At 43.3% G+C, this 14,324-nt stretch overlaps 1 protein-coding gene across 1 annotated transcript in view; it reads right to left on the bottom strand.

The window, feature by feature from the left end:
* The window catches only part of DGKK (diacylglycerol kinase kappa), a gene marked incomplete at both ends in the record, with an annotated part of 129,038 nt that overhangs the window by 14,593 nt on the left and 100,121 nt on the right, over positions 1–14,324 (bottom strand). Inside the window, 5 exons of the mRNA XM_084870818.1 lie at positions 3,896–4,003; positions 5,744–5,840; positions 6,273–6,377; positions 7,814–8,033; positions 10,033–10,132. Coding sequence (XP_084726944.1) covers positions 3,896–4,003; positions 5,744–5,840; positions 6,273–6,377; positions 7,814–8,033; positions 10,033–10,132 — 630 coding nt within the window. The remainder of the gene's footprint in view (positions 1–3,895; positions 4,004–5,743; positions 5,841–6,272; positions 6,378–7,813; positions 8,034–10,032; positions 10,133–14,324) is intronic.

A 14,324-nucleotide genomic window follows, 5' to 3' on the forward strand; every position in this document is an offset into this window, starting at 1 on the left:
GATTTCAGCTTCATGGAATCAATTTCATTTGAAACATATGACTTTTTCTTTGAAGCACTTTTTTTTTCTGGCAAAGTGGAGGGAGTTTTCTGAGATCTGTATATTAATCATCTAATTTTTTAAAACCATTCCTATCTTTTCTTTAAAATATATTTTATTGATTTTTTACAGAGAAGAAGGGAGAGAGATAGCCAGAAATGTCGATGAGAGAGAAACATCGACCAGCCGCCTCCTGCACACTCCCCACCGGGGATGTGCCTGCAACCAATGTACATGCCCTTGACCAGAATCGAACCTGGGACCTTTCAGTCCGCAGACTGACGCTCTACCACTGAGCCAAACCGGTTTCGGCTTAATCATCTAATTTAGTGCTATATAATTTGTCTTAAGTTTACTATGTAGATTATAGAGGAGGATCCAGTGGAGAGAAGATGGGACAGGCAAATATATCAAGAAACTTGGGGTGAAGGTAGAAAGGACAGGATCCTGCTGATTGTAGGATCTCTGATCAAAACAAGCAGAGAGCTTTACAATCACTAGAAAGGTTGGCTAGAGTTTGCTATGAGTTTTTATTTATCCTTTTATTTGATTTATTTAAAAATATTTATTGGGAGTATTATAGATGTTCCCCTTCCTCAATCCCCCGTTGCCTTCCTCCACCTAGTTCTCACCCCACCCCAGGCATTCACTAACTACCCTATTGTCTGTGTCCATAAGTAATGCATATATACATATGTTCTTTGATTAATCTCTTCCCACTCCCCATCCCTCTGAGATTTGTCACTCTGTTCCATGTTTTTATGCCTCTGATTCTATTTTATTAATTGGTTCATTTTGTTCTTTAGATTCTTTGTTCATTTATTTTGATTTTTAGATTCAATTGCTGATAGTTATGTATTTATTGCCATTTTATTGTTCATATTTTTATCTCTTCTTCTTTTTCTTCTTCTTATTGTTATTATTATTATTATATTATTATTATTATTTCTAGTGGTCCAGTGCATGAAATTCATGCATGAGGGTGGGCAGTTCCCTCAGCCCAGCCTGTACCCTCTCCAATCGAGGATTGCTGGCTCCTAACTCCTCACCTGCCTGCCTGCCTGATTGCCCCTAACTCCTCTGCCTGCCTGCCTGATTGCCCCTAATTTCTCTGCCTGCCTGCCTGATTGCCCTATATGCCCTCCCCTGCTGGCCTGATCTCATCCCCAAAGGCCTTCCCTGCCAGCCTGATCTTGCCCCAACTTCCCTCCCCTGCTGGCCTGGTTGCCCCCAATTGCCCTTCCCTGCTAGCCTGATCTTGCCCCCAGTGGTCCTCCCCTGCCAGCCTGATCTGGCCCCCAACTGCCCTACATGCCTGGCCTGGTTACCCCAACTGTTCTTCCTGCTGGCCTGATTGTGCCCCCAACTACCCTCCCCTGTAGGCCTGATCGTCCCTAACAGCCTCTGTCTCAGCCCCCGCCACTATGGCTTTGTCCAGAAGGAAGTCAGATGTCCGAAAGATGGCTGGTTGACCCAGTCTAATTAGCATATTACCCTTTTAGTAGTACAGATAGATTATATAAGATAGTATTGCTTACCGTATTTTCCGGCGTATAAGACAACTTTTGAAATGAAAAGAAGTCAACCGAAAATCGGGAGCAAAAGACCAAAATTGCACAAAAATTACCTGCAGATCTTGACGGCAAAATAAGTCTTTTCTTTGAAGTGGGGGGTAGTCTTATACAGCGAATATAGGCCTAAACCTATGTTTTAACTGTAAAATTAGGGGGTCGTCTTATATGCCGGAAAATATGGTAATTAGGGAGGGAGCCTTTTTTAGCAAGAGGAGATTCTCTTGGCAGACAAAAACACATAATCCCTATATCTGGACTGATAGCCAGTCATATGCAGTATACTGACAAACTGGTCATTAAAAAGTTGAACCACCTTCTTAAACCTTACACCAAATAGCTGTTACCTTTAAAACCCCTCCTCAGCCCCTACCTTAGGCTCTGCCTTTACAGTTCACCCAGGTTAGGTTTTGATTGGTTGGTTTCTATGCCAGTCAGCATCAAAAGCTCTGCCTCCTAGGCAGCCATTAGCTCCTGGCACTTCACCCAAATTTGATTCTGATTAGTTGGTTTCTATGCCAGTCCACATCTCTGGGCCTTTCAACGGGCCTGATCAGAGAGGTGGGGCTGATCAGCAGCCCTAGCAGAGGCCTGAGAGAAAGAGAGGAATGGCTGCTAGCCAGGCCTGGAGTGAAAGAGAGAGGAAAGTGCTGATCAGCAGCTGCCACGAAGGCTATGGATTGACCCTGCTTCTCTGTCCAGGCCTCTCTTCACACTTGATCCATAGCCTCCTTGACAGTCAGTGCTGGGTGAGGGTGCCTGAAGTGGTCACTATCAGTGCTGGGTCTCCTCAGCAGCACAGCACTGACTTTGGTCAATCGAGCCTTTGGTTGTTTTGGATGTTATGGACCCTGGGTTTTTATATATGAGGATTACTAGAGGCCCAGTGCATGAAATTCGTGCACTTGTGGGGTTCCTCAGCCTGGCCTGTGTCCTCTCCCAGTCTGGGAGTCCTTGGGGGATGTCCATTAGTCAGACATCCTTATCTCCATGGAGGCGGGAGAGGTTCCCATCACTGCCTCTGCACTTGCCAGCCATGAGCCCAACTTCTGGCTGAGTGGTGCTCCCCCTGTGGGAGTGCACTGACCACCAGGGGGCAGCTCTTGTGTTTAGCCTCTGTCCCCGGTGGTCAGTGTGCATCATAGCTACCAGATGTTCTGCTGTTTGGTCGATTTGCATATTAGCCTTTTATCATATAGAATTACTCAAGAATACCCTTTAATAGTTCATGTAATACTGGTTTGGTGGTAATGAACTTCTAAATCTTTTTCTTGTCTGTGAAGCTCTTTATCTGACCTTCAATTCTTTTTAAATTAAATGTATTGGAGTGATATTGGTTAATAAGATTATATGCAAGTGTACAATTCTATGATACATCATCTGCATATTGCACTGTGTGCCCACCACTCAAAATCAAATCTTCCTTCACCATATATTTGACCCCCTTTACCCTTTAATGCCCTACCCCACCTCTTCTCCCTCCAGTAACTACCATACTATTGTCTGTGTCAATGAGTTTTTGTTTTTAAAGTAAAGCCACAGAAATAAATCACCACAGGCATGAGCTTTGAAATGTAAAAAGGCTAGTATAAAATTACTTGTGTTCTGTTTTAAATCACAAGTACTTTGGGCACTTTAGTTTCTATATCTATAAAAATGGTTTCATTATATATAAATGCTAAATACCTAGAACAATTAGGACAATTCTGAAAAAGAACAAAGTCGGAGGACTTTCATGTTTCAATATCAAAACTAACTTTAAAGCTACAAGTTAACAAGATAGTGTGGTATTTGTATAGAATAAACACATAGATAAATGGAATAGAAATGATAATCTAAAATCAGTAGGTCCAAGGAAACCAGGTTAGTAACACAAATAACTAGTCAGTTGATACTTTGCAACCTTGTTAATAAAAAAAACAGACCCAAAGCCACTACTAGGATCTGGTCAAGTTTTCACAGACCAAAGGTAAGCAATTTGCTGAATCAAGTCAATGTAATCTGTTTAAAATAACAGTAATACAGGTAGTTGTGTCTACACAATAACTTACATGTCTAGATTAAGAAGGCAGCCAAAGTTCAGGATGCCAAATGCAGAGTCATCACAGACTACGTTAACATTGGGGGCAAGCAGTACCATTAGGATAATCTTGGGACTAATGTGTTTTATTTCCAAAGGACCTCTTATTTCTGTTGCGTGTCTGAGAGGTAGGGTATGTAGCAATATACTATGTATATATGTTATTGTCTGTCTTCATGTAGGAAGATGAGTTTATTTTCCTTACTTGTATTGTCCTGGGTGTTCATCTCTTCTGTTGTTGAACTCCAGAGAAATTTTAGCATCTAGTCCAATTCCAAAATAGTTGTTCATGACGCACTTTTCTTTGAAACGTCTGAAATTAGGCAAAGGGAAGAGGAGAACAGACATTGGTACACAAAAGAAGTGTCATTATTAATTGGCAGCAGACTTCATATGCATGATAAAAAAAGCACTGAAGGAAGGCCTCCTCAACATTGGACACAAGCCTTAAAGTTCTTGGGAAGCACGAGTAGATTTCCTATTGTGTTAACAACTAGCATTGTTAGCTGTAAAAGAGGACACCCACCTAGTTGGGAAGATTCAGTGGATTTGGGGCTCATAATAAAGAAATAATCTTTGGAAGTCCTCAGATATGAGTGGCCAATGTTTTCCCACATATAATAAAGGGGAATAGAGTCATTGGTTTCTTCCCACAATGAACTTTTGAGTATTTCAGATAAAAATGTATGAGAGTAGCCCTGGCTGGTATGGCTCAATTGGTTGTGTCGTCCCTTATGCCAAGGGGCTGCTGGTTTGATTCCGGGGCAGGATACATACCCAGGTTGTGGGGTTGGTTCCTAGTTGGGGTGCATATGGAAGGCAACCAATCAATGTTTCTCACTCATATTAATTTCTCTCTCTCTACTTTTCCTTTCCTTTCTCTCTAAAATAAATAAAATCATATTTGAAAAACAATAAAAATGTATGAGAGTAAAGCCTGTACTATTTTTAAAAGATATATCTGTACTCCTTTGTGGTGTGTTCACACCAAAGAGCAAAGTGTCCACACATTTGGAGAACAGACTGATAAAAGAGGATATATGTCAGGCAGGTTTTTTTTTTATTCTGCATTCTTCTCAGGTGTTGACATCAATACCAGTGGTGTGCTGAAGCCTGTTTGTACCAGTTCATGTCAGCTATCACTTCTCAACTCTACATTTAATGGAATTGTATCAGTAGCTTGAAATAGATTATGGTGGGAGGGTTTATCTCAGGAAATAAATCAGGGCTTCCCTCTTCCCAACCCAGAGAGCTGGTTTTAGTATACCATTGATCAAAACTCATTAGGTAAGTCCATGAACTTAAGCCAATGGTGAAGAAGAAGGGAGTGGGAGCTAGAGATAGGAATAAATGGAAAGCTGCAAAAAAAACTTCAATAATTGCTACTGTGTTCATTTGGGAAACTGAAAATGGGTACAGTGTAGCCATTTAAAATTATAAGTAATTTTAAAAATTCATTACTTAACTGACCCTACATCTCTCACATGAGATTTGCTTCCCTCAACCACAGTACAGAAATTGAGGTCTTTCTAACTGATGTTCAACTGATCTTTTTAATGTAACTCAAAATGAGTGAATAGAACAAAACTTGGCTGCTGGGAATATTCTAAACTGGTAGGGTTAGTGAGACAAACATCTTTAGATTTATTGTCTACTCCCTTAAATGCCCATTTATTCTTTTAGTCCCTTCAGTTGTTTACTGTTAAAGGCAACAGTGGGAAAACAAGTCATTTGAAAGAACAACAGCTAACATTTATTGTTTATAATATTAATAACAATAATAAATATTAACACATATAGCATTTAACTATGGGTGCCAAGCACTGCTCAATGAAAGTGCTTTGCATATATAAACTCAATAAATATAACAAATCTATGTGACAGGTTCTACAATTACCTCCATTTTATATGTAGGGAAACTGAGGCTCACATAGGTTGCATAAGGTTGGACAACTAGTAGAGTACAGTAAAGATTTGAGTCTGGGCATTCTTAGGCTATGCTTTTAATCAGAGAAAATAAAGCCACAAAAAGGTCATAAGGCTAAATACTTACATAGTTTCAGGTGTAAAATGTAAGTGCTCCAAATTAAGGTTATCTAGGTCTTCACTTTCGAGAGAAGGTATAGCAGACAAGATGCCACAACGAGAACCTAGACACAAATGACATCACCTTGGTGTCAGAGGCAAACAAGAAATCCCTGTCATCAACACTATTTTGTCTGTGGAACTAGGGTCAAGCTCAACGACTCTCTGAGATAACATTCAGGGTTTGCTTTCCAAAGAGGGAGATCTTAGACAGACAGGCTTCCACTGAGAGGACAGGGAAGCTGAGTTACTTGCTTTCTAGCAGTGAAACAGCTTCAAATCTTGGATTTCATCAGGCCAGCCTTTTCAAAGGACCTAATAGCGTCATTACTTGTGGACATTGGCATGGGGTCTTAATAGTGTGAGTTTTCTAAGAGGAACGGAAATATACTGCAGAGTAGGATTATGGCTAAAGGAAAATGCATGAAAACACATCTTTATTTTCTGCCACTAGAAGACACTGATAAAGGGTAGAATAAGAACAGAAATATCCTTACGGTGTCTTGGGCTTGTCTGGCTAATATCTTCTGAGTCATCTTCCGGGGAAAAAGTTGAAGTAAAGTTCTTAACCGATATTGTTTTTCGGCTTTGTTCATCCAGAACTAGAGGAAAAAGTGGAAGGAAAGTAAAGTGAAATAAAAGAGAGTGTGTGTGTGGGGAGGACTGGTTACATTTATCAGGCATTTTTCCAGAATTTCCTTTATTTAGTTAATGCCAATGTGTGGTTAGACAACAGAGACTTTCATATGGACCATCACCCCTCCTCCATGATACTTTTGTGGTCTCAGGTTTCTTACAGTATAGCCCCATGCTCAAGCTTTATCTGTTTTACTGGTCACTCTTTATCTGTCACCCAGTAAATGTGATTGTGAGTAGAAGCTCAGGGCTAGCTGTGGGAAGGGGGTGGGACACCGTGGGAAACTCTCTGCTCTTCTACCTCTATTCTTAGCTCTTTGTTAATTCATTTACTCACATGACTTTTTCTGCAAATGTGAGCCTCTAGGAACATGCCATTCTTACATGTTTCTTACCCATACACGGAATATTTGAGAAGTCTCCTTCATTTCACCAGTATAGTGTATAGCTCAGGTGCTCAGCCTATGCCAAAGCACATAGGTTCAATCTCTATCCTAACAGGGATGGCTTTCCCTATCCCATAGCCACAAACTGCACTTCTAAAATCTGACTTATGTGTTGATGAAGTAGGTTGAGGATTGGTTGTAATCCAATCACTACTTGGAAACTACTACAGAAATAGAGGCAAACTGATGGATTCTTTCACAATGCAGAAGGGATATTTCCTTTCTTTCTTGGAAATTTGGCTGAGGTTCTGTTTAAAGATACCAAGGCAGAAAAAGGTACCATGGCTGAAAGTAAAAGGACTTTTACATGGACATCTGCTCAATTTTAAGAGCTCAGGTAGAATACACTTGGTCTTATACCATCTTCTTATCTGCTTTTCAAAGAAGCATTGTAGGAAGAAGTAGGAACCAAAATGTTAAGACATTGAAGGAGTTGAAAGAGTTTCCATACTGAGTTGAAAGTTTGCAACTTCTCATGAGTTTGGGAAATAGCAATCAATTTCAGAGCTGCCAGGACCACTCTCAGGGACCTTGTGCTTAATTGAGACTGTGCAAGACATGAAGAGATAAGTACTATTTTCCTTCTAAAATAGTCATAGGCTTGGTGGTTGAATGGAAACAGGAATAGGTAGAAAAATTCATGGCTGGGGGTGGAAGCTGACAGATCTTTGAACAGCTGTAATTTTTTAGAATGAGCGTTAGTTCTAAAAATAAATGAGTAGCAAGAGTTGAGTGCCTGGGAGGTAGGAGGGGCCAAAGTGGCAGCTTATCATAAGGACTGACATTTTTCAAATCAGCAGTCTGAGGACTGATTTTGGATGCTATGTGAATGCAGAATCTAGTCAAGTTTTGGTAGTGGAGTCAAGTAGAAAACCTACAGAGAGGGAGACCAGTAAACCATTCACTGGAACTTTCTTTTTTTCCTACCTCAATCTCCACAACCCTGGGACCCTTACCTTGTTCAACTTGGAATACAATGAGTTTCAAGGATTTCTGGAGATTCTTGGCCTTTGTGGCCAGCTCCAACTTGTACTTGGCTATGTTGTCTATTTGAGGGTCGAAGGGCTTTCCATCTGCCTTATTACTCTCTGCACATACTGTTGCACTCTTCTCAATGGCTGCTTCTTCAGCCAGGACATCAATCAGGACACTGAGCTTGTCATATATCAAGTCGCTCTATATAGGGAGGAAAGGAGACAGAACATTATTATAAGGGACCAGTGCTTGAGAGAACAGAATGAGGTGCTGGGGTGATATGGGAAGAGGTGGGAAGGGGTAGTAGCTGGCCAGGAACAATGAGCATAGAGTTATCTGTGGGGAGATGAAAATTTGGGAAAATAAATACTTGGGTAGATGTGATGAAATAACCGAAAAGTGTTTGGGGATCAAACAGATGTTATTTGTTTCTGAATAGCTGCAGGAACCAGTGCATGTTGCCAACTTTTTCTCATATCATATCTATACTAATAAAAGGGTGATATGCTAATTAGACCAGATAGATTGGATGTCTTCCAAACGTCCTTCTGGACAAAGCCACAGTGGCACGGGCTAGGGCAGAGGTGGTTAGGAATGATCAGGCAAGCAGGCAGAGGAGTTAGGGGCAATCAGGCAGGCAGAGATGGTTAGGGGTGATCAGGCAGGCAGGCAGGTGAGCAGTTAAGGAGCCAGTGGTCCTGGATTGTGAGAGGGATGTCCAACTGGATCAGGCCTAAATTGGCAGTCAGACATTCCCCCGAGGGGTCCTGAATTAGAGAGGGTGCAGGCCATGCTTAGGGACCCCCTCCCCCTGCACAAATTTCATGCACTGGGCATCTAATTGGACTATAAAATGATATGGCCAACTTGAGGAAAGGTATATATTTCTGAACTGGTATTTTTTTGAGCATGATCCTATGAATGTGGACATGTCCCTGCATGGGTGCCTGGTGTGTCTGCCTTTGTATGTGTGTATGTTTGGGAAAGTGCTGAGTAATTATGGCTTGAATCCCAGCTATATCACTTAATAGTTTGTGACTTGAGTAAGGTGACCAGACGTCCCGCTTTTGGCGGGACAGTCCCGATTTTTAACAATTTGTCCCGCATCCCATGGTGTTTTAAAAAAGTCCCCATTTTTGGAAAGAATTCATGACAAGCTAGGGAATGGCAGGAGAACAGGAAGGGAATATACAGTTTTCAGCGGCCATGTGGCTATTTAGACAGGATATGAGTTTTATATTATTTTTGTTAATTTTATAATGTTAAACTTTAATAATAAGTAATTTTTGAGAACTGATTATCGAGAACTGCTTATCAAAGTTCGCATTGTTGATCAGTTGTTAGAATTCGACCACCACTGTTTGGACTTAATGAACAATGGCATTTTTTGGGATTGGCAATGAAGAAAACATTTTGTAACTCTCAGACAATACACATCATACTGTGTGCTAGTAAGCTAGTTAAACAAGTGATGTCATTACAAGTCAGCTATTCAGATAATTTAGGTAAGTAATTTATTTATTTCATAAAAAATATTTTGTTGCTCCATATAGACCCCCTTTCCCCCTGGTCAATGGTGTCCCGCTTTACCAATGTGAAAATCTGGTCACCTTAGACTTGAGGCAAGTTACCTAACCTCCTTGTGCTTTTGTATTACAAGACAAAAGTGAGGGCTTTCCATCTGCCTTGCTACTATCTGCACATACTGTTGCACTCTTCTCAATGGCTGCCTCCTCAGCCAGGACATCAATCAGGATATTAAATTAAAAGTTCTTAACAGTTCCTGGCACAGAGTTCTTAACAGTTCCTGGCACAATTAAGTACTGTTATAATTGTTATCTATTGTTGCTGTTTTTAAATTGGCAAATGTGAAAAAAAATAAAGTGGCAAATGTGGGTATATTTCTAGTATACATTTTTGTACATATTTTCAAGCATGTTCTGGTATACAACCGTGTGCATACATGCTTGGTGTATACTTGTGTCTAGATGTGGGCAGATGCTTGACATATAGTTAGGTACATAGGTACATGATACATATATAAGCATGAATAATGCCACTCCTCATTTGGTAAAAGATGGAATTTGATGAGGTGGACTTTTCCTCATCAGGGAGTTGCTCCTCCCTGCTTTTCTTTTACAATTTCTAGTGAGAAGTACCTGGCTCCACAGAGTGCAAGACAAAAGGAATGGAAACTTACTTTCAAAATCACAGACGCTATTGTTGCATTGTTCTGTTTTATCTGACTCCAGGCCTTTACAATATCAACCACAAAATCTTCCACTGCTGAGCACAGGAATCTGGAAAGATGAGACAGATAGCACAATGTGACATAGACCATGAGATCTAGAGCCCTTCTTTCTTATAATATCACTAGAGGCCCGGTGCACAAAATTTGTGCCCCCAGGTGGGGGGTGGGGTGGGGGTTGTCCCTCAACCCAGCCTGCACCCTCTCCAATATGGGAACCCTCGAGGAATGTCCGGCTGCCTGTTTAGGCCTGATCCCAGTAGGATTGGGTCTAAATGGGCAGTCAGACATCCCTCTCACACTCCAAGACTGCTGGCTCCTAACTGCTCGCCTATTTGCCTTCCTGATTGCCCTTAACTGCTTCTGCTTGCCAGCCTGATCACCCCCTAACCACTCCCCTGCCAGCCTGATTGATGCCTAACTGCTCTCCTGCAGGCCAGGTCCCTCCTAACTGCTCTCCCCTGTAGGCCTGGGTCCCTCCCCCCCAACTGCCCTCCCCTGCAGGCCCGGTTGCTCCCCGCTTCCCTTCTCTGCTGGCCTGGTCAACCCTAACTGCCCTCCTCTGCAGGCTTGATTGTCACCAACTGTCCTCCCTTGCAGATCTGGTCCCTCCCAACTGCCCTCCCCTGCTGGCCATCTTGTGGCAGCCATCTTGTGTGTTGGAGTGATGGTCAATTTGCATATTATTCTTTTATTAGATAGGATTAGATAGGATAGAGGCCTGGTGCAAGGGTGGGGGCTGGCTGGTTTGCCCTGAAGGATGTCCTGGATCAGGGTGGGGGTTCCCTTGGGGCACGGGACAGCTTGGGCGAGGGGCCTGTGGTGGTTTGCAGGCTGGCTATGCCTTCCAGTGACCCAAGCAGAGGCCCTGGTATCTGGGATTTACTTTTCTTCTATAACTGAAACTTTGTAGCCTTGAGTGGAGGCAAGCCTCCTGCTTGCTCCATGGCTGCAGCCATATTTGTTGGGATTTAGTTATCTTCTATAATTGAAACTTTGTAGCCTTAGACAGAGGCCAAGGCAGGCCAGGGCTATGGAAACTTGGCTTTCTCCATCACTAGGGGCAACTCAAGCCTCCTGCTCTCTCTAGCTCTGTGGCTGTTGCCATTTTTGTTGTGATTTATTTATCTTCTATAATTGAAGCTTTGTAGCCTTAAATGGAGACCAAGGCAGGCCAGGGCAGGCTGAAAGGTTGGCTTCTTCCATTGCTGGGGAAACCCAAGCCTCCTGCTCTCTCCATGGCCACTACCAGCTTGGTTGGGTTAATTTGCATCTTGCTCCTGATTGACTGGTGGGCATGGCTTGTGTGTGTAGCAGAGGTACAGTCAATTTGCATATTGCTCTTTCATTAGCTAGGACTAGACACTTGGTGCATGAATTCATGCACAGGTGGAGTCTGGCCAGCCCTCCCCGATTGGGGTCAATTTGGGCTGGTTTGGCTGGGGAAAGGGGCCATGGGAGGTTGTCCAGCCTACCCTGCCCATGATCAGGGTGCGGGGGCTGATTGGGGGCTGGTCCAGCCAGGGGGAGGGGCTGTGGGAGGTTTGCCGGCCAACCCTGCCCCTGATCATATCAGTTGGCCAGCCCCAGTGCACATCATAGTGGCTGGTCATTCCAGTCATTCTGGTTGTTTAAGTCACTTGGCTTTTATATAGTATATAAATTAGCCTCCTTACTCTTCACCATTCTTCTCTCTGTCTCTCTTTCCAGATATCTCCTCCATCTGCTTTTCCCTCTCTTCCATAATACTTTGTCCCCTCTCTATTAGTTTTCTTTTCCATGGTTCTTCATGTATTTATAGTAAAATATACAAGTACCTAAGAGAGTTTAATTAGTATTTTATAGTCCTAATTCCACATTTTCAGAAAGCCCAGAATTCAAGAATTTCAGCCTGGGTCAAATCAGCTATAGTTCAAGAGCCCAGCTAATCTATACATATTAAGAGGTAATATGCTGCCGAAACCGGTTTGGCTCAATGGATAGAGCGTCGGCTTGGGGACTGAAGGGCCCCGGGTTTGATTCTGGTCAAGAGCATGTACCTTGGTTGCGGGCATATCCCCAGTAGGGGGTGTGCAAGAGGCAGCTGATCGATGACTCTCTCTCATCGATGTTTCTAGCTCTCTATCTCTCTCCCTTCATCTCTGTACAAAATCAATAAAATACATTTTTAAAAAAGAGGTATTATGCTAATTTGTCTGTTACCGTGTCCCAGTCACAACCAGTCTGTGGTGGGGGAAGGGGAAGGGACTTCCACCCCCAGTGCTAACAGCATGCTGCCTGAGTGTATCCCCACCCAGCACTGAGGTGAAGCTGCCTGCCTGCATCCCCAGCTAAGGATGTGATACTGCCTGCATGCATCCCAGTTCAGAGCTGATGTGATGCTTGGGGGACAAAGTGGGGAGGGGGGGGAGGGAAGTGGGTCTTGATGGGAGACCTCAGGCTGTGCCCCTCACCTTGCAGGGCATGACTAGGGACTTCAGGCCATGCCCCCAGCCCCAGTGCCAGGCCGGGAGACCTCAGGCTATGCCACCCACCCTGGTGCCAGGTGGGGATACCTCATGCTGCGCCCCTGTCCCAGCCCTGGGCCAGGGGATCTCAGGCCACACACCCCGCCCTGGCACTGGGCTGGGGGACTTGAGGCTGTGCCCCCTGCCCAGAGGGGCTTGATGGGGGACCTGAAACTGTGTCCCCCACCTGTGCTGGGCATGGGGACCTGAGGCTGCGCTGCCTGCCCAGCGCTGGATTGGGGGACCTGTGGTTGTGTCTCAGCCTGGAGGGGCTTGATGGGGTTGGGGCTGGCTGGGTCTGGGTCTCACCCAATGGGGGAGGGGCCAGCCAGGTCTGGGTCTCCTGCATTTTCGAAGCATGCGGATGGTGGTTGGGGACTTGACTCTAGGTCCCATGGCATGCCCCAGACTCTGACAGGAGGGAGATTTTATATACATTTTACTAATTTTCTTCCATCTCTTACACTTCGATTATAGAGAAAGGGCAAGTAGCAATATTAAATTATTTCTTCTAATTAACTCCCTTTTAATGTGCATGGATTTTGGGAACCAGGCCACTAGTTTAGTATAAACCTTATATTGGGGGAACTGCCCCTGTGGCATGGGTTTCTCAAAGGAGAGTGTTGTAGGCTTGGCAATAACCCTCCAAAGACTCCTGGAGGAATGAATGACCCATTCATTTAGAAGGGGAGAATGTGTTGTTCAGGCTAAGAAAAAAGAGCTATAGTAGATACCACAGAGGCCTTTCCTAGTGTCAGAGTAAAAGCAAGATGTCCTGACTATAGTGAGCTATAATATGCTATTGAATGGTATAAAATATTGTTTCCCTTCTGTAACCCTTTTTGAAATATTTTTAAAAGTTTTTATTATTTTTATTTCTTACATCACCATTTAGCCTATGCCCTCCTAAAACTACTCCCTGCAATCATCACACTGTTGTCAATGTCCATGAGTTCCCTCTCTTTATTTTCTTTTTGTTCAATCCTTCTACCCGCCACCACCCCACTCCCCCCCATCAAAACTGTCTGCCTGCTCTCTATCTATGAGTCTGTCTATATTTTGCTTAATAGTTGCTTGTTCATTAAATTCCACATGAGTGAAAACATGTGGTACTTGTTTTTCTCTGACTGACTTATTACCTTCTTAAAAGAATTAAAAAATTTTTCAATTGAAGTTGATATACAATATTATAATAGTTTCAGGTGTACAACATTGTGATTAGACATTTATGTAACATACAAAATGATTATCCCAATAAGTGAAGCACCTATTTGACACCATACATAATCCATATTTATAAAAGACTAAGTGACCATCATGACCGAATGGAAGACTGAGCAGTAGACAGAGTGGGGTGACTAGGCCAGCAGAGGGGTCAGTGAGGGGTGACCGAACAACTGAGCAGCAAGATCTGTGGGGTGACCAGGCCTGTGGGAAGGGGGGCAGTTGGGGGCAACAGGCTGGTGGGGGGGAAGTTAGGGGCAATCACGCAGGTGAGCAGTTAGGAGCCAGTGGTCCTGATCCTGGGCCTAAACCAGTAGTTGGACATTCCCTGAGGGGTCCTGGATTGGAGAGGGTGCAGGCTAGGCTGAGGGGATTCCCCGCCCCCCCCCCCCCCCCATGCACAAATTTTGTGCACCAGGCCTCTATTTATTATGATATTATCTATTATATTTCCCATGATGTACTTTATATCCCCATCACTGTTTTTATAATTGGCAATTTGTACATCTTAAT

Source organism: Pipistrellus hanaki, assembly GCF_964339955.1.
Source record: "Pipistrellus hanaki genome assembly, chromosome: X".
Lineage (NCBI taxonomy): Eukaryota > Metazoa > Chordata > Mammalia > Chiroptera > Vespertilionidae > Pipistrellus > Pipistrellus hanaki.